Source organism: Bufo bufo, chromosome 4 (assembly GCF_905171765.1).
Source record: "Bufo bufo chromosome 4, aBufBuf1.1, whole genome shotgun sequence".
Classification (NCBI taxonomy): domain Eukaryota; kingdom Metazoa; phylum Chordata; class Amphibia; order Anura; family Bufonidae; genus Bufo; species Bufo bufo.
This window is the reverse complement of record NC_053392.1, coordinates 106,433,287-106,454,924: the sequence shown is the minus strand read 5'-3', so window position 1 is coordinate 106,454,924 and position 21,638 is coordinate 106,433,287. Positions and strand designations below refer to the sequence as shown.

General features: G+C 46.7%; 1 protein-coding gene across 1 annotated transcript in view; it reads right to left on the bottom strand.

Annotated features, from left to right (window-relative positions):
• Positions 1-21,638, bottom strand: part of NCK1 (NCK adaptor protein 1) — a 122,244-nt gene that overhangs the window by 28,271 nt on the left and 72,335 nt on the right. The window contains exon 4 of the mRNA XM_040427613.1: positions 11,704-11,950. Within this exon, the coding sequence (XP_040283547.1) occupies positions 11,704-11,932 (229 nt within the window). The 5' untranslated portion in view covers positions 11,933-11,950. The remainder of the gene's footprint in view (positions 1-11,703; positions 11,951-21,638) is intronic.

Below are 21,638 nucleotides of genomic sequence, written 5' to 3'. Positions count from 1 at the left end.
GTAAAACCCGTTTAGTCTCCGTTCGTTTTGGTATAGGTGTATTTATGTACACGGAGTAGGTGCGGAAAATCAGCAGAGTAAGGCCTCCTGCACACGACCGTTGTGTGCACCCGTGGCCGTTGTGCCGTTTTCCATTTTTTTTCGCGGACCCATTGACTTTCAATGGGTCCGTGGAAAAATCGTAAAATGCGCCGTTTGGCAGCCGCATCCGTGATCAGTGTTTCCTGGCCGTGAAAAAAATATGACCTGTCCTATTTTTTTCACGGCCAACGGTTCACGGACCCATTCAAGTCAATGGGTCCGTGAAAAAACACGGATGCACACAAGATTGGCATCCGTGTCCGTGGTCGTAGGCTACTTTCATGCAGACGGATCAGAAGATCTGTCTACATAAAAGCTTTTTCAGAGCTGAGTTTTCACTTCGTGAAAACTCAAATCCGACAGTATATTCTAACACAGAGGCGTTCCCATAGTGATGGGGACGCTTCTAGTTAGAATATACTTCGAACTGTGTGCATGACTGCCCCCTGCTGCCTGGCAGCACCCGATCTCTTACATGGGGCTGTGATCCGCACAATTAACCCCTCAGGTGCTGCACCTGAGGGGTTAATTGTGCATATCATAGCCCCCTATACGAGATCAGGGGCTGCCAGGCGGCAGACCCCCCTCCCTCCCCAGTTTTAATTTCATTGGTGGCTAGTGTGCGGCCCCCCCCCCTCCCTCCCTCTATTGTAATATCATTGGTGGCCAGTGTGCGGCCCCCCCCTCCCTCTATTGTATCATTGGTGGCCAGTGTGCGGCCCCCTGGCCCCCCCTCTATTGTAATATCATTGGTGGCCAGTGTGCGGCCTCCCCGTCCCCCGATCATTGATGGCAGCGGAGAGTTCCGATCGGATTTCCAGTTTAATCGCTGGGGCTCCGATTGGTAACCATGGCAACCAGGACGCTATTGCAGGCCTGGTTGTCATGGTTACTTAGCAATATTACAATATTAGAAGCATCATACTTACCTGCTGCGCTGTCAGAGCTCCTCCTACTGGTAAGTGACGGGGGGGGGGGGCGCCGCACTGGCCACCAATGATAATAAAATAAATAGAGGAAGGGGGCGCGGGGGGGGGATTGCTGCACTGGCTGGGTCTACCCCCTCCTGCCTGGCAGCCCCTGATCTCTTACAGGGGGCTAAGATACGCACAATTAACCCCTTAGGTGTGGCACCTGAGGGGTTAATTGTGCGGATCACAGCCCCCTGTCAGAGATCGGGTGCTGCCAGGCAGCAGGGGGCAGTCATGTACCCAGTTCGTAGTATATTCTAACTAGTCCCCATCACCATGGGAACGCCTCTGTGTTAGAATATAGTGTCGGATATGAGTTTCACGATGTAACTCAAATCCGATGGTATATTCTAACATAGAGGCGTTCCCATGGTGATGGGGACGCTTCAAGTTAAAATATACCATCGGATTGGAGAAAACTCTGATCTATGGTATATTAACTCCTGACTTTACATTGAAAGTCAATGGGGGACGGATCCGTTTGCATTTGCACCATATTGTGTCAACGTCAAATGGATCCGTCCCCATTGACTTGCATTGTAAGTCAGGACGGATCCGTTTGGCTCCGCACGGCCAGGCGGACACCAAAACGACATTTTTTTTCCATGTCCGTGGATCCTCCAAAAATCAAGACAGACCCACGGAGGAAAAAACTGTCACGGATCACGGAAAAACGGAACCCGTTTTTGCGGACCACAAAAAAAAACGGTCATGTGCAGGAGGCCTCATGCACACGTCCGTGGAACACGGACTGTGAGATACCGGCCTGGATTCCTGCTGAGTGCAGAAGCGCACGGCGTCATTGGTTGCTCTGACGCTGTGCACCCGCTGCTGTACAGTAATACACTGGTATAGATAATACGAGTGTATTACTGTACAGCAGCGGCGGCATGAAGCGCACGGCGTCAGAGCAACCAATGACGCCGTGCGCTCCTGCACTCAGCAGGAATCCAGGCCGGTATCTCACGGCCCGTGTTGCACGGACGTGTGCATGAGGCTTAAGGCCGGCTGCGCATTGCGAAATGTGTGGGTTTTTCATGCAGATTCCAGTGTGGAAAAACTGCAGCATGTTATAGAACCAGAAACGTGTATGAGATCCAGTGGAGATTTTTTCCGTGCAGAAACGCGGTTTAGAGATGTAATAGCAGCTGTTTTAGCTGCGGATTTCGTCGCTTTCAGCAGACATTGTGGATTTTGGTGCAGATACGCTGCAGTAACGCACATAAATCCGCCTAAAGCTACCTGCACATGGGGGAGGATTTACAAACAGAATTTCATGGGAATTTCTCTCCATTCCTGCACCAAAATCTGCATGCGTCACTTGCAGATTTTGATGCGGTTTTGTCCCAATCAAAAAGGTGAAATCAGCAATAAAAAAAATCTGCAGAAACAACCGACAGGCTGCAGATTTTAAAATCCGAAGGGCAGGTCAATTTCTGCACAGAAAATATCTGCAAAGTGTGCATGACCTTTGTTAAAATCTCACTCACTTTGAGAGTCTGCATAAGGCCTCATGCACACAACCGTATTTTTTTGCGGTCCGCAAAAACGGGTTCCATTTTTCCGTGATCCGTGACAGTTTTTATGTCCGTGGGTCTTCCTTGATTTTTGGAGGATCCACGGACATGAAAAAAAAGTCGTTTTGGTGTCCGCCTGGCCGTGCGGAGCCAAACGGATCCGTCCTGAATTACAATGCAAGACAATGTGGATGGATCCGTTTGACGTTGACACAATATGGTGCAATTTCAAACTGATCCGTCCCCCATTGACTTTCAATGTAAAGTCAGGAGTTAATATACCATAGGATCGGAGTTTTCTCCAATCCGATGGTATATTTTAACTTGAAGCGTCCCCATCACCATGGGAATGCCTCTATGTTAAAATATACTGTCGGATATGAGTAAGATTGTGAAACTCAAATCCGACAGTATATTCTAACACAGAGGCGTTCCCATGGTGATGGGGACGCTTCAGGTTAGAATATACTAAAAGAACTGTGTACATGACTGCCCCCTGCTGCCTGGCAGGTGCTGCCAGGCAGCAGCCCCCCCCCCCCCGTAGTTAACACATTGGTGGCCAGTGTGGCCGGCCCCCCTCCCTCCCCTGTAGTTAACTTGTTGGTGGCCAGTGGGCCCTCTCCCCTCCCTCCCCCTCCTAATTAAAATCTCCCCCCCTATCATTGGTGGCAGCGGAGAGTACCGATCGGAGTCCCAGTTTAATCGATGGGGCTCCGATCGGTAACCATGGCAACCAGGACGCTACTGCTGTCCCGGTTGCCATGGTTACTTAGCAATTTGTAGCAGCATTATACTTACCTGCGAGCTGCGATGTCTGCGTCCGGCCGGGAGCTCCTCCTACTGGTAAGTGACAGGTCTGTGCGGCGCATTGCTTAATGACCTGTCACTTACCAGTAGGAGGAGCTCCCGGCCGGACGCAGACATCGCAGCTCGCAGGTAAGTATAATGCTGCTACAAATTGCTAAGTAACCATGGCAACCGGGACAGCAGTAGCGTCCTGGTTGCCATGGTTAAAGATCGGAGCCCCAGCGATTAAACTGGGACTCCGATCGGTACTCTCCGGACGGAAAGGGGGGGGGGGGGGGGGCGGCCACACTGGCCACCAATGTGTTAAATACAGGGAAGGGGGGGGGGCTGCAGGGGGCCAGGCAGCAGGGGGCAGTCATGTACACAGTTCTTGTTCTGTGTTACAATATACTGTCGGATCTGAGTTTTCACAAAGTGAAAACTCAGCTCTGAAAAAGCTTTTATGCAGATGGATCTTCGGATCCGTCTGTATTAAAGTAACCTACGGCCACGGATCACGGACGCCAATCTTGTGTGCATCCGTGTTCTTTCACGGACCCATTGACTTGAATGGGTCCGTGAACCGTTGTCTGTCAAAAAAATAGGACAGGTCATATTTTTTTGACGGACAGGATACACGGATCACGGTCTCGGCTGCAAAACTGTGCATTTTCCGATTTTTCCACGGACCCATTGAAAGTCAATGGGTCCGCGAAAAAAAACGGAAAACGGCACAACGGCCACGGATGCACACAACGGTCGTGTGCATGAGGCCTAATCCACAGCATTATGCATGTAGCCTGAGGGGGCCTTCAAACGCTGCAGAAATGTACGCGACTGAAAATCTGAAAGGGGATTTCTGCAAGCCCTATTTATGGGAAAGGAACCGATTTAGGCAAGGGCGACACCTGTCGTGGACAGGATCGCTGAGCAGCGGTGATCCCATAGAAAGGAATGAAGCCGGCAAAGGAGACAATATGGACGATCACAATACATTAGTAAGTGCCTTGTATTAACTAGCTCTACATTTGCTGAAGTGAGAGAACCCCATTAATGCATTTGTCCCCAATGCCATGGTACAGAAGAGGTTAAAAGCATAACCTACAGAATAGCCCAGCTATTATATATGACTAAGTGTTGAGAAAAATCTAACTTGAGAAGGAGGGGGGAGAACTGCAAAGTCCTAGGATCCGGACCTCTAGGAGGCTGAGCAACCACAGGCTGGAGGGCGACTTGTGCAAACTTGCAGCCTGGGCAGCAGATCAGTCAGTGTCAGCCCCGGCCTCCACATTGCCCTATAGTATTGCTAATTCCCATGAAGTCAGCCAGGTGCACAGCGAGGCATCAGAGATCACGTCAGTGATTCACTTCTGCGCCCAGTGACTAAGGCCAGGCAGGGGGTTATTTTATTTAGACGTCTCTATTCGGGCTGCCTGTGTTCCGAATGAGTCACGTTGACCCTCCCGAGCCTTCCTAGTCGGGCACTCCTGCATGTAAACATTAACTCGCCCGAACGACAACCCATCGCTTAGGCTGCCCGCAGACCTGCTGCTTTTCTTCAGGTCATTTTATGCAGTTTTTGAAGCGAAAATTCAAAGTGGATCACAAAAGAGGAAATCGAAACGGCAGATTTCACTTCTCTAGGTTTTGGCTTCAAATACCTCATTTAGACCTGTTTCACACTTACGGTGTTGTTTTCCGGTATTGATATGCGGTTTGAGTTACCGTGTATTTGCTATATGTGTGGCATGTGCCACTGTGAACCTGCATGCGAGTGGGGCGCTGTGGGGTTTTCTATGAGCCCTTAATTAATCAGTGTATTGATTTAAAGGGGTTCTGCAGTTTGTTTAAACTGATGATCTATCCTCTGGATAGATCATCAGCATCTGATCGGCAGGGGTCTGACACCCGGGACCCCCGCCGATCAGCTGTTTGAGAAGGCAGCGGCGCTCCAGCAGCACCGCGGCCTTCTCACTGTTTACCGCCGGCCCACTGATGTCACGACTAGTATCACTGGCCTGGGCGGGGCTAAGCTCCATTCAAGTGAACAGAACATAGCCCCGCCCAGGCCATAGATACTAGTCATGACATCACTGGGCCAGCGGTAAACAGTGAGAAGGCTGTGGCGCTGCTGGAGCGCCGCTGCCTTCTCAAACTGTTGGTCGACGGGGGTCCCGGGTGTCAGACCCCCGCCGATCAGATGCAGAACCCCTTTAAATGTCATAGTTGGTGGCAGCGTGTTGGGGTGCACGAGTCATTATTTTTGTTACAGACTTCCTTGTTAGATTTTTGCTTCCTTATTGAATACCTTTTTTTAGGATCAAGTTGTTGAATGGGATTTTCACGCGTGACCTTGCCTTATTTGCAGAGGTATTTGTCCAGCCAAAAGCCAGAGAGCAGTCAGATCCCCGACAGAACCCATTATAGTCAATGGGGATCTGGCGGTGTGCAGCAGGATCCGGCTATGCCAGATGTAGTAAATTCCAGTTGTCTGTTCCTCTGCTGGAACAGACTACTGGAGTTGGTTGCCGCAGATGTGAACCTACCCCCAAGTCTACGTGGACTCGCATGCTGAGCAGATTCATTGCCTATTATGGGCCACATGCTTGCCAAATGTGTCCTTTAGACATGTGTCTAGTTGGTATGCACTAGCAAACCTCTTTTCAACTTATTTGTGGGTTGAAAGAGGAAATATTAGGCCTCTTTCACACGTTCATAATTACATCCATAGCAAGATCCGTGAAAAATCGATGTTTGGTCCGTGTGTCCGTTTTTTGCCCTCCGTGTCTCATTCATATTCCATGTTCAATGCTAGGCTGAAAATGAATTTCCAGAGCATCTCCCAGCAACAACCCATGAAAACTATGGATGGCACCAATGTTACATCTGTGGTTTTCACAGACCCATAGACTATCATGTGCTTGAGGGATCTATAATAATGTACAAAAATTAGGGCATGCTTCCTTGGTGTCACCATGGACCCACTGTCCAAGGAAAACCACTGATGTGTGAATACATAGATTAAAGTCAATGGGTACATGTGCTGTCCATGATTCAGTGAAAGAAGCCTAACCAAGTCTTTGGTCAGGCTTTTGTTTTCAGTTTCCTCTATACCATACATGCATTTTATTGCAGGATGCCCAAGACTTAAAGTCAATGCTAATAAACACCGATTCTGTTCTGCCCCTTCTTATGGCCCAAAACTGAGAAGGCACCAAAAGGCCAATATATAGTTACCATATTATCGCTTTATAAGACACACTTTTTTCCCCAAAAAAGTGGAGGGGGAGAATGGCAGTCTGTCTTATAAGCGAACACTAGTGAGAGCTTCCATTATGAAAGCGTTCATTAGTATGCAGGAGTCGCGGGAGCGGTGAGTGATGCGCTTCAAGTGCTGCCTGTACTCACCCCTCCCTGGTCTTCCTAACGCACTATGACCCGACAGTATGCAAGATCGGGTCACAGTCCACCGCAGGCCCAGAGAAGACCAGGGAGCGGTGACTGCAGGAGAGACCGTTGGACCTAAAGTATAGCGGCGAAGAAGGAGAGGTCTGATATGCGGATCTGATGAAAAAATATATATATTATTTTTTTTCCTCCTCTAAAACCTAGGTGCGTCTTATCAGCAGGTGCGTCACAAAGGGAAAAACATGGTATATTCTTTAAATACTCGTCACAGAGTTAACGTCCGTGAAAAAAATTCGACAGCACACGAATGGTATCTGAGTGAGGTCCGTTTTTTCAATGATTGTTGCTAAGGAGATGCTGGGTGTTATTCTTCAGTTTTTTTTCCACGTGTGAACGACGGATGATAAAATCCTGATGAATACGGAAACACAATTGCAGGCAGCGCTGACCCAATTTGCACCCAAAACCGTGCATTTGTCAAACAGACCCGACATGTTATGTATCACTTGCATGACAGAGGCCTAAGGGATTTCTACTGTCTTCTTGGGGACAACAAAACCCTAGCAAAATGTGTCAACCTGCTGGTCAAGAATAACTACGGAATAGCAAAACAATTTCTTAAAATGAAAAAAAATTTAAAAAAAGAAGAAGAAATGATCCCTAAAATACATACATGAAACTGTAGTTTTTTTTAAAAACAAGCACTAAAAAAATAAAATAAAAAACAATTCACAAGGTGACACAGTCACATAACTTGTAGGACATTCTTATAGGGTATATTCACATGCCACATTTAATAACCACATGTGGCTTTCCTGTCATTTGCCACAGTTTTTACAGGCGAAACATGCTGGTGCTTCACCCACGAAGAAAATAATAAGTGTGTCTAATAAAGTCATCACAAACTGCAGTATAACCTCATTAAGTTTTCAACTGTGGTCTCTCTGATACGGTAATCAACCACACCGCAATCTGTGAATATATCCATATAATACATACAGGTACTCCATTACCTCCCCCCCACACCCCCAAAATATCATGGATGCAGACAATTCCCCCATTGACTTTCAATGTAACTCAAGACGGATCCGTTTTGACTTAGCCTTTTTTTTTTTATGAATAATGCAAACGGATCCGTTATGAACAGATACAAGCGTTTGCATTATCGGTGCGGATCCGTCTGTGCAGATACAAGACGGATCCGCACCGAGCGCCAGTGTGAAAGTAGCCTAATTCTGCATGAAAAAATCCACTGGGGAATCTGCACCAAAAAGGGACAGGTTGCTTAAAGGGGTTTTCCATCAAGCCCCAATTACATCAATTCCTTTGTTCCTTCAGATCTCCACTGCACCATTACATCCCTCAGTCATGTAAGACCAAAGTCATATACGTACGTTCTTCCTGCTTCATCACAACACGACCCCTGAGGAACCTGAAGGCATTAACGTCACCCTCCTTGTGTCAACACCTCACTGCTAGCGGCTGTTCTGATTAAGTGACAGCCCCTTGCGCTCACATGGCTCATGTCTGGTTGGGCTGGACATTGAGAGTAGGGAGGCATGTGCGAAGATGGCAGCTACACCGGGGAAAGCAAGCAAGAAAGTGGATGGAGCACTAGTCCCGCCACCATCTTAGTTCGGAGCCAGCACAGACAGGAGAGCGAGGTTATATGGCACACGACCCATAACTGGCTGCAACAGGTATGGGGTCATTTATGCTAATCAAAAGGCTGCAGAAGTGTGTTTTTCTTTAGTTTTTTTAGTGCTCACTGGAAAACCCCTTTAAATGTCAGAAGTGCTGCAGTGACCAACTCCATCGACTGGAGCCGAGAGGTTCTGCCACTGGAGATACTGCAGAACAGCTGATTAGCGGAGGAATGGGGCCCAAGATGCGACAAAATTATTAAGATGCATGCAACTCTTCATAAATTTGACGCATCTAACGCCAGACTTATTTTTTCATTTTTTTTTTTTTTTTTTAAATCAAGACTGGCAGATGAAATCATGCCCCATAATTTTATTTTACATTTTTTTTTTAATAGGCCGGACATCCAAAGTGCATTTCTCTGGCCATTCGCCGTCAATTAAAAGCATACTTCTGGGGTAAGTATGTGGCCATTTCTTATGTTGTTGTGCTAGTCTTAAGTAGTCCTCAGAATATGACCACCAGATTAGATAATACATCAAGAACGGAGAGCCTAACGCCTGTAGTAGACTGGTCCGTTGTCGGCCAATCATTAATGAGTGTTCATAGGAACGCTAGTCAGTGATATAGTCTGCCTGTGTAATACTGCCGCCAATTACCCGATGAACGATCATCAAACGCTGAAAAACATTGTTTGCCTGCGGCAGATCGTGCGGTCTAATCACGACCGGCTGCCAGCAAACTAGAAAGTATGGGGACGAGTGAAGGCATTAGCGATCACTCCTCCCCATGCTGCGGAGGATATCACTGCATGTAATAGCAGCGGTCTCCTCCACCGACGAGCAGGCAACTGCCGGGAAGGAGCGCTTCCCTGCCGACAATTATATGCTAGATGGTTTAATGTAACAGCCCTGAGACCTGCTTTGTTCTCAGTATGGCTAATGTCCACCCAGAGGACATTCCTGAGCCTGTTAATTAAAAGGTCAACTTCAGATAATTATAGTTTCTCAAAATATAGTTTTTCTTGACAATTGGAGGGAAAACTAATGAGGTTAAGAAGAAGAAACAATGACACAAATCTATTGAAATACACCTAGCTCCAAGCGCAACCACTTGGCAGGGATATCATGGAGCCCCCCTTGTGTATGAGCTGGAGGGAGGGTTCACACAGGTTGGTGGGATATTAAAAATATCTCCAGGAAACACAAGTCATAAAGGTGCCCATCTGGCCTTCTCTTAGGGCAGCCACACATCTTCAATAGCTGTCAGACAGACAATCGTACGGCCAACAGCTATCTCTCCTGAACCCCCCATACATGTACAGCTCAGTGGAACATGTATGTGTATTCAATGAGGAGAGTCAGGAAAGCCATTGACAGATATTTCTGCCGGTGGCTTATCTCCCAGGAGAAGAAAAGGATTGGGCGAAATTATTCACTTTGTCCGATCCTTCTCTCCCCTGTAAGACACACATTAGACAGTCAGCCGTTCTCGGCGGTTTGCAAACAATTAACTAGTTTGAATGTGGGGCCTTTAGATCTATCTGTTTTTAGAAAAGCTGAGTGACAAGGATTATGGCTGCCACCTCCTACATGGGTTGTCACCTCACTTTCAAGCTTCATAAAGGCAAATTAGCGACATTTGAATAATATCTACATATTCAGAATTCAGCACCATCTTGAAGTTAATTTGAAAGTGCCACTGATTGAGGCATACTGCCTTATAGAGTTGGCCATGGTGACTAAAATTAGCCCTTTCTACAATCGGAATTACAGATACAGAGAAATTCTTACTTTTAGCTACATGCAAATTAGGTGCTCAAAGCACGAGGGGCTGGCCTAGCCCCTCGGAGCACCGTTTCACCATCGCCTCTCCCCACTGCTTCTCCTCCTCCCAGTCAGATTGACACGGCCAGATTTCCTCACTACTCTGATGCCCGGCCCTGAAATCACATCTAGCTGCAGCTTCCCCACGAGAATAAACGCTTATCGCCAGGGCTTTCTGAAGCCTCAAAGCGGATAGCCAGACCGATTAAAAGGGTATGCTCATCATATAAGGTTATGGCATATTTTTAAGATACCAACGCATCACTGTGCAAGGGAAATCACTAAAAAAGCTGCAGGGCACAAACGGTGCAGGCCCCCATCAAACACACACTCCTCACATTGATATGATGTATTGAGTTAGAACAGACAGCACATGAACTGAACACGGACACATCAGTCGATGGGCCATATCACATTTTCTGCATTGTAACATCAGCACGCGCTACTCTGGTCTCACTCACGCTATGGTAGTAAAAAAAAAAACGTAAACCCTGCTCCAATAGAGGCTCGAAATCTGGGACAACTGGGCAAAGTCTTACCACGACCATTGTCAAGACTTCATACGGATGGAAAGTTGTCCATTTTTAGCAAACCAGTTTTACAACACTCCTCTGAGTAAGTCCTAAGTGATGGCACATTATCTACATGCGATTACTTGTTACAGAGTACAACATATTACAGGGTGACAATTGTTAAGGGGGTTCTGCAGAACTGAACAATTGTTGACCCTACCCTACTGTATCGGTTGGATAGGTCATCAATTGTTCAGTCCTGGAGAATCCCTTTATAGGGAGTCTGTCACCACTATATGACCTTATACAGCGCTTATATGCTCTGTAGCACACCTATACATTATTTTAATGGTACCTTTGTTATTTTCTTTTGACTTGCACAAGCAGGAAAAACTCTGTTTAATCCATATTCAAATGAGCACTCGCAAGTGCCCAGGCGTGGCATTCCCTGTGTAGGAGCCCAGGCTGCTCTGCCATCTTTTTACTTTACTCCTCCCCAGCCTCTTCCTTTGCCCACCCTCCAAGTCCCTTGCGTCATCGCTAGGTCCGGCCGAGATCCTGCGTCGCACCGCCAGCACAGGGCATGCACACTACGTGAAGCAACGTCGGGCCCACAATGGGCATCACAGTGCGCAGAGCAGCCTGGGCTCCTACACAGGGAACGCCACCTCTGGGCACGTGCGAGTGCTCGCTTGCATATGAATTAAACAGCGTTTTTCCTGCTTGTGCAAGTCAAAAGAAAATAAAGGTACCATTGGAATCATGTATAGGTGTGCTACAGAGCATGTAAGCGCTGTATAAGGTCACATAGTGGTGACAGACTCCCTTTAACGGTCTTCTCTACAGAAAGCCAAAGTTTGCTGGACAAGCAAATTTTGGAGTACTATAATTTTTCTCCATGCCGTGGTCAGATTCCTGAAAAGTCACTAAATTAGCTATAACCCATGAATGGACTTACCCAATGTGTCCTTTAAATTTTTTACTATCGAGGCCTTTCGAGCACTGTTTTTTCTCTCGACATAATTGGAAGGTACGAAGCCCGTTTTGTTCATGGAGTTGCGGACACGCCACCAAGATTTTGAGTCGTCCAAAAGGAGGAGGCGCTCATTCTTTTTGATGTCCAGTTCCTGATCTTGCTGGGCCACATAGTCAAACTTGGCGACCACAACCACCTCGTCTGTTGTCATCTTCTAATTTTATTGGCACTGAAAAAAGGAACAGACATGCCGAAACATTATTCTCATATATACACACAACACAAAGGCATAGTAGAGGATTTAGTGAACAGGATGCTAGAACTTGGTCATTAATTTATGTTCTAAACTGAACTTTACGTTATTGGGCCATAACGTGTACAACAGGACACAAAACTAGGAAAAGTACTACAACTAGTACTGTACATTTGGCAATACAAAAGGAACTGCTGACTGCACCAGGCAGGAGCTGGGGAGAGCAGTATACAACATATGTTTTGTGGAGCTTTTATCATCAGTATTAGTGTGAATATGATGTTTTATTCTTCCGGATTTTGCTCCTACAAGTGGACTGGAGGTGGAGCGTCATTGTGAAGTGCTCTCTGCACAGAAGTGTTTTTAAAGCCGCTCCTTTCTGCTCTGAGTGACAGCTATAGCATGCAACCAGGAGACCAATACAGCTGTCAAAGCAAAGGTGACGGGCTGTGAAGCAACTCAACGCAGGGAACAGTTTACAGTGACCTGGGCACTTGCAGGAGCAGAACATGGCAGAATAAAACTTCATATTCACACTACTCCTAATAAACGTTCTACAAAGGTAAGTTTGTACTGCTATCCCCACTGTTGTGAGCAGTTCAAGATGCTCAACACTGTTGACAGCTTCCTTTTAAAAGGGGTTCTCTGGGAGTGACCGCAGACTGCCTCACTAAGCTGAAGATTCATACTTACCTGCTCCCCGCCGGACATGGCTCAGATGTGTCTCTGTTACGGTCCACAGAGTGTTACATGTGATGCAGCATTGACTAGCTTCAGCGGTGACGTGCCGCTTGTGGCCACGTCACCACTCAAACCAGTCATTAGCTGCAGTGAAACATGTGGCCTTCCCCATGCTGCTCTGAAACACCAATATGGACACACTGAAGCCAGCACAGAGGTTTAGGCCCCTTTCACACGGGCGAGTTTTCCGCGCGGGTGCAATGCGTGAAGTGAACGCATTGCACCCGCACTGAATCCGGACCCATTCATTTCTATTGGCTGTGCACATGAGCGGTGATTTTCACGCATCACTTGTACGTTGCGTGAAAAACGCACAAAATAGAACATGCAGGGATTTTCACGCAACGCAGGCCCGATAGAAGTGAATGGGGCTGCGTGAAAATCGCAAGCATCCGCAAGCAAGTGCGGATGCGGTGCGATTTTCACGCACGGTTGCAAGGAGACGATCGGGATGGAGACCCGATCATTATTATTTTCCCTTATAACATGGTTTTAAGGAAAAATAATAGCATTCTTAATACAGAATGCATAGTACAATGGGGATGGAGGGGTTAAAAAAAGAATTAAAAAAATTTAACTTCCCTTAATCCACTTGTTCGCACATCCGGCATCTCTTCTGTCTTCTTCTTTGAGGAATAGGACCTTTGATGACGTTACTGCGATTATCACATGGTCCGCCACATGATCCATCACCATGGCAAAAGATCATGTGGCGGACCATGTGATGAGCGCAGTGACATCATCAAAGGTCCTAATCCTCAAAGAAGACGACAGAAGAGATGCCGGCTGCGCGAACAAGTGGATTAAGGCGGGTTACATTTTTTTTAATTTTTTTAACCCCTCCAGCCCCATTGTACTATGCATTATGTATTCAGAATGCTATTATTTTTCCCTTATAACCATGTTATAAGGGGAAATAATACAATCTACACAACACCTAACCCAAACTTCTGTGAAGAAGTTCGGGTCTTGGTACCACATTCAGTTTTTTTATCACGCGTGTGCAAAACGCATTGCACCCGCGCGATAAAAACTGAAAAACGGAACGCAATCAAAACTGCCTGCAATTGAGCACCTACTCGCGCGGGTTTGCCGCAACGCATCCGGACCTGCTCGTGTAAAAGAGGGCTTAGTGGCGGGGAGCAGGTAAGCATGAATCTTCAGCTTAGTGAGGCAGACTGCACACATTTGCTAAAATGCCCTCATTCCCAGAGAACTTCAAGGGAGACTTCTGCCCATAAGAGCTGACATCCGCTAGACGGTCCTTCCCAAAAGACTTAAAAATATCTTAAGAGCTTACAAAATTAAGAAAACCTTGTTCATGAGAGCGTACAGCATAACCGAACTCTGATGATCTATAGTAAGGTGGATTGCTTTTTCCTTTAGATATGCCAGCATTCTGAGTGATGAACCAGTACTTTTATTATTGCCACATAATTATTTAGTGTCCAATGAGAATACCAACAGTTGGTTGTACACGGATGTAAATACTCAAAGTAACCTAAATACTGTACTTACAAGGATACCACCTCCCTTATCAATCACTATTCTTCATATACACTCCGCCATCCATCCCATGGACCAGCATTGACTTCCTTTCCTGCTGATAGACTTCTCAGGTTTTACTAGATCCCCTCCTCTTAGAAAAGTCCATTAAAGACATCACTGGAGTTTTTACATGATAAAATAAAAAGGCATTTTCTCTGAGAACTCATTTTGGTTGGAAAAAATAACGATTGGGAATCCACCTTAAAGAGGAGCTGTCCCCTCTCCTGACAGGTCTGGTTTTAGGCCCCTTTCACACTAACTAGATTTCTGCGCGGGTGCGATGCGTGAGGTGAACGCATTGCACCCGCACTGAATCCGGACCCATTCACTTCTATGGGGCTGTGCACATGAGCGGTGATTTTCACGCATCACTTGTGCGTTGCGTGAAAATCGCAGCATGCTCTATTTTGTGCGTTTTTCACGCAACGCAGGCCCCATAGAAGTGAATGGGGATGCGTGAAAATCGCAAGCATCCGCAAGCAAGTGCGGATGCGGTGCGATTTTCACGCACGGTTACTAGGAGACGATCGGGATGGGGACACGATCATTATTATTTTCCCTTATAACATGGTTATAGGGGAAAATAATAAAATCTACACAACACCTAACCCAAACGCGAACTTCTGTGAAGAAGTCCGGGTTCGAGTTTGGGTACCAAACATGCCGATTTTTCTCACGCACGTGCAAAACGTGTGAAAGAGGCCTTAGTAGATTCTTACATTCCCCATGCAATTCTCGAGAATCGTTCTGCCGTTCTTCTCTTACTTCTGCTAGAAGTTTAGGGATAAAGGTGCAGATGGGTGCTACCAGTAGGGCATGTGTCTCTGCATAGTCTGACACTGCCAGCATTGACTGAACAATGCCAGACTGTGCAGGGACACCCCCCCTACTGGTAACACCCATCTGTACCTTTATCCATAAACTTCTAGCAAGAATAGAAGAAAAAGAAGAATGGCAAAACATAAGAGTCCCAAGAATACATTTCAATTGTCATCTCATATGGAATACAATTATTTACTAAAACAGACAGGAGTGGTGGCAGGTCCCCCCCTAAAGGGGTGTTCTGGTTATTAACAGTTCTCTCTTATCCATAGGACAGGGGATAATTATTAGAATGGTGGGGTCCTATCGCTGGGACACCCATCTATTGTGAGAATGGGCACCATGTAATAAACGGGAGGTCGAGCACACACACTGCCACTCCAGTCATCTCTGACAGCTGTACACTGCCGTCTCCCATAGAGATGAGTGGAGCAGCATACCTGGCCTACCACTCCATTTGTTACCACAGTTTTTGTTGTTTTTTTTTCTTTGTTCGGTCAGGTTTTTTTTTTGTACGGAGTACATTCTGCGAGCAAATAAAAAATAAAAAACTTGACAAAAACTTTTGATACTATATTATACTTTTAGAAGGATTGCCTTTAAAAAAAAAAAAAAAAAAAAAAAAAAGAGAACATGCCGCCTGTAGGGGGCAACATATCATGGTACACAGAGGGCCCATGTGCAGGAGGGAACGCCGAGAGCAGAATAGGCACAGATCACTACTAGTCTGTTTCAGGAACAGATATTACTAGTAAACAACTTCTTTAATTTCTGGAACATTTTTATTTCTTTTGCCGTGTAGTTTATGCTCTAGTGACAGGGCCCGAGGCTGGACGTTTTGTTGCAGTGCTGTTTGCTATTAAATAGAAGTGTTACCGTTTCCTGTTTCAAAGTCTAATCAGCAGCTTCAGGAAGGGGAGCCACGTTCTCGAGTTCACTGAAGAACCAAGGACGCCTATTTTTAATATCTTCCAGTAATATCCGCAGGCCACAAATAGAGCACAGCGGCCATGGCTTATAATAAGTGGAAAAATTGGGGGTTTGGGGCTTACTGCAATTTTTTTATACTGAAACATGCCCTATGAATCATGGCGTCCCACATGTAGATATATATTGCATATAGATTAGATGTAAATGTCCCCCATTCTGCACAAAAAAAAAAAAAGGTAAAAAAGTTTTCAAGAACTGGTTTAAAACATGAACTTGAGAAGGAAAATTAAAGTTCATTAAGTCCTGTAATACAGTAGATTGACGGTCAGGTTTCTGCGAGTTGTGTGGACACTCTTTAAATTGGAATGTCTCATGAATATAACCCCTGTCCATATGAACATCATGCTGTGGAGACCCCCACTTTATGAGCCTCTATTATTGCAGATCTGGGGGAGGGGTACGGTGTCTCGTTGTGGAGAGTGCCAGATGACGCAGGGGGACTTCTAGGTAAGGCAATGCTCCATGGGAAAAAGAAAATGTAAATAGGCTTTCATCCAGAAGGATAGAAGCTGCCTCTCTAGTGCCACATTCGTGTCAGAGCCCTTACAGAGCCCTTACACTGGAGAGCAAATTTTTTTCCCCCCATTGATACATCACTCCAAATATTGTATTTTATTTTTAATTTGTGGATTAACCCCTTTAACATACACTGGAACATGACTTGGGATGTACGGTAAGCCAAACTGCCGCACAAGGTCTGGTGAGCTTCAATAGAATAGCCTCCATGTAATGCTAAATTTGACCCCTTATTTATTCTGATAGTTAGGCCTCTTGCAGACGACCATGTGTCCTCCGTCGCCGTATTGCTTTCGTGGGGTTCTGTTCCATGCTTCTGTTCTGCAAAAAGATAGAACTTGTCCTATCTTTTTGCAGAATGGACAGATAGCGTACCCAATTCAAGTGAATGGGTCCACGATCCGCATGCGGCTGGCCCATGGTCTGTGCCAGTACATTCGTGTGCAAGAGGTCTTAGATGTGGTAGAGGGATTTTGATTTCTAGAGTTTAGAAGTCTCTGTATTCGTGGGAAGATTAGAAACCGATAGCGCCCCCTCCTGGTTCCATGTAGGCTCTCTTTTGCACAGCCTAAAATAGAATATGAGGAATCCAGAAGCATCATAAGGAATTTCAATAGCACTGACCATGCTGGTAATGAGGTTTATATTTCGGTCAGAACTACCTCTCATGCCGAATGTAATTCAAATAACATCGCTTTCCCCCTATTGACAACCTAAAGGGGTTCCACCTTTAAAAAAAGGATGACTGTTTTCGACCAAACACAGCACCACACCTGCCCACAGTTTGCGTGTGACGTTAAGGCTCAGCCGCATACACTACAATGGAGCTGAGCCGCCATATCCGACACAACCCATAGACAGGTGAAGGGCTGTAGATCCCTTTATCTTGACTGCAGAACTCATCTTGACTCATAAGTTTACAGAAAATCTTCAACGTGATAAAGAGCCTATAATTCTCCTAATGATAGAGAATAATAGAAGAGTCTACTACAGGGGTACTCAAGTGCTACTCAAGAGTCTACTACCTGGGCCTGCCTCTGGGTGAAGGTCCGATGGACAACAGTGGTGTGTACTTCTCTGCGGCTATTTTTTTTCCTTAAAAAAAATAGCAATACCGTTAATCCCACCCAATCCTCTTAGGGCCCCAACACAATAAGAATGTACCCTTAGTGGCACTAATGATACCCCCTTAGTACCCCTCAGACAATATGATGCCGCGTCCTTTGGTGCCTCCCCTCACAGTATGATGCCCCTTTGGTGCCTCCCCTCACAGTATGATGCCCCTTTGGTGCCTCCCCTCACAGTAGGATGCCCCTTTGGTGCCCCCCCTCACAGTAGGATGTCCCTTTGGTGCCTCCCCTCACAGTAGGATGTCCCTTTGGAGCCTCCCCTCACAGTAGGATGCCCCTTTGGTGCCTCCCCTCACAGTAGGATGCCCCTTTGGTGCCTCCCCTCACAGTAGGATGCCCCTTTGGTGCCTCCCCTCACAGTAGGATGCCCCTTTGGTGCCTCCCCTCACAGTAGGAGTCCCCTTTGGTGCCTCTCCTCACAGTAGGATGCCCCTTTGGTGCCTCCCCTCACAGTATGATGCCCCCTTAGTGACTCCTCTAACAATATGATGCCTTGCTGAATGTCCCCATGCAGTATGATCCTCTTCTAACCCCCCAAAGAATGATGCCCCACATTGCATCCACTTTATATACTCACCTTCCCCATCATCGATTTGCTGCTGCTTCAGTGATTCAGCGCTGGCAGGCGCGATGATATTATCATGCCTGTCCCGCTGAGCCACAGACAGCACAGGGCGGAGCAGACCTTCGCTCTGTGCTGCTTGTGGTTCAGTGCAGCAGGCATGACGACATCGCGCGCGCGCCTGCCGGCATTGAACACCGGTGGCAGGTAAACAGTGAAGCAGAGAGCCGATGGCTCAACTGTATCTGTTTCCCAAGGACGCAGATACAGTTGAGAGGAGGGGTACTATGATGATGGAAGTATCTGATTCTTCTTTATCCTAACACTAGTCTGCTTCACACTCCAGATTGCTAAACTCAACTATTTACTAAACCAAGTGAAGCCAAAACTGTGAAGCAAAAGCCTTTAGCACATGTGGTTGAGCAATCTAGAGAAAATACTCCAACACAATAGTTATGGAAAAAAAACAAAAAACTGTATGACAACACACATACAGGAAACATATGGCACGTCCAACATCTCCTTACAGATACATCTTTGTAGCTCTAGTGTTAAGACCCATTCTATGTTAAACACTAGTTGGGGTCATAACAGCACTCCACTTTGTAATATAGGTAACTAAAATGCTGTATAGCTAGTAAACTAGAAGAGTCTGACTACAAACAGTGCCCTTTGTAGTCAGATTCTGTTCCATTAGTATAAGCTCCCCAGCATGTGTCACACAGCAGGTCGCAGTGACTGAGGGACACCATCTCAGCAGGGCGAATGGAAGGACTGAGCAGACTACCGTGGTGCCAGGGGGTAGAAAGTAACAGACTGTCTCAGTGGAGGGCAGAATAAGCTCGAATGGGAGAAGCGAGGTCGGGAGGGTGCTGGGTGCAAGAGGAGCGTTTCTGGCACATGTCACTGAAAAAGGTAAAGTCTGCTGGGTTCTACTTTAGATATTTGTTGCCATCCTAAAATTGCAAAAGTCAGAGAAATGCTAAAAGTCCAGGATGAAATAAAGAAAAAACACTAATGCAACTTTTAAAAACTTCTAAAAGTGAACTCTCACCAAGCATCACACTGGAATGTATAACCTGATGACATCTAATAGCGGCTATAGCTAGATAGATGATTCCAAACCGTATAGGATGCTGGAGACAGAAATGCAGGTAAAAGCACAGGAAATGCTGTAGAAGCATGCACGTCACCGGCAGCGTGCAAACTCCAGGCTACTGCAAGGGGAGGTCAGAATGATTTGGGCAATAGCCTTACGTCATCTACAGGATGCAGGAAGCCGCCTGGAGGAGGTTCAGTGACAACAGCCAAACACAATGTTTTTTTTTTATTCCACTGATTTTTTTTACTGGGGTTGTTAGAGGTGAAGGATGGTAAATGCGTTCCCCCTGTAACAACCTCATAGGCAATTACTGCAACATGTAAGCCTTAAAGAGGCTGTGAGGAATATGGATTAATATTTACTGTCAGCCATGTCCTCACACCCCCATTTGCTAACAGATAGCGGAGGTAGTGAACTCCACAGGAGGGCCTTGCTTCAAAGCCCCAGCCCTGATTGTCATTTGATTCACCTCTTGGAAGGTTCATCAGTATACATGCAAAATAAGTTTCCACCCCCCCCCCCTTCCCCCAGCCATCTGAGTCAGCTGGCAAGGAAGAAAGCCCCAGGGGTCCAGGCTTCAAGGAGGCCCCAGGTGGAGAAGGTCACACCTCAGTCAACCAGTTTGGAGCCAAGCTAAATCCTGCAGGAAAACCCCCCAGCAGGAGGTATCAGCCCTTGCCCAGGATCAATGATACCTCCCAGACATGTTGGCACCTACCTTTCATAAGGAATTCTGAATCGCCTGGCCATCGCAGGCGCAAACCGGATACATATTTGTGTCCCGTTGGCCACGATGTACGTGCCCATGGTCTTTGTTTAATGGGGCGAGGTCAGGGGAGGGAGATATCCATATCTCCCCATAGAAACCACATAACGGTACCAGGGTTGGACTCTACTTGTAGCCGGTACCCAAGCAGGTCAGTTGGTCCCAGAACCATCTCCCTGTAACCCTATCGTCTGGAGCCATGAACCCTAAAGGGTTTTGTGGGTCATTTGCTGCCAGCCCAGAAGAGGGGGAGTGGACCCCTCCCTGAGGCCGGGAGGGGAAGGGTCGGCTACAGGTTAAAAGGCTTGTGCCAGCATTCGGCCGTGTCTTTCTCTGAAGAAGGGTCACATCGTGTAATGTGTTTAGAGGGACCCAGGAACAAGCTGAGATCACGGCCCTTCATGTGGACTCCAGCAAAGAACATCTCACAACCAAAAGGAACTTTCATCTTACCCGGTAACTGACTTTTACTCTGCTTAACCCTGTTGTACCCAAATAATCTGTATCTGTAACCTAAGACCACTGTATATATTCTGTGTATATTGTGTTAAATCTAGTGTGCCCTTACGGCGATTAAATATATAATTTAATCTTGTGCTGTCTTGTATCTCAATCACAAATCCCCACGTCTGTGTTTTGGCCTAGTTAAAAGCTACCGCGGGTTGGTTTCTCACCCTATATAATCCCGTTTGCGGACCGGGCTTATATTAAACGAGAAGCTGGTGGCAGATTTCCCAGGCGGAGACAGCACTGTTTTCACTGCGGCAGTGAAAAGGCTTCCTCAGCTTGTTGCCTCTTTGCCCGTGTAGACAGGAGGTGTGTGGGTAAACTGTACCAAGCTGATCTTACCTGCTTCTCTGGAGGGCGCAACATCAGGTTTTTGGTAACCGGGGACAATACCGCATTTCGTGAGCTCGACGTAGTTGACGTCAAGCGGGCACGAGGTGTGGTATTCGTCACAGAGGCTATTCTAGGAATTGACAATGATGACCTATCCTTAGAATAGGTCATCAATATCAGATCAGTGGGGGTCCAAGTCAAGGCACCCGACCAGATTACTTGCTGACCGCTAGGGGTCCGATTGCTGGGACCCCATTTATCACGAGAGCATAGGTCTCGTTCCCCTGTTCTGATGGAGCGGCAGGTCGTGGATGTGCACTGCCGCTCCACTCATTCTGTAAGGGAGCACGACAGGCGAGTAGAGCGTGTTGCTGTTTCCTGCGGTCTCAGAGAATGAATGGAGCAGCCACACACACACACACAAACGACTTGCCACTCCTTCAGAATGGGGAAACGGGTCCCCCGTTCTCATGATTAGTGGGGGTCCCAGTTGTTGGACCCGCAGCAATCGGCTAGTTATCCCCTATCCTAGGTAATTGAATTCAGACTGACGGAGAAAACTGAAGACTTTCCCAATACACTTACCTTTTCTTTTCAAAAGTATCCATAGCCTTTAAAGGGAGTCTGTCACCAGGAAATTCAGTGTT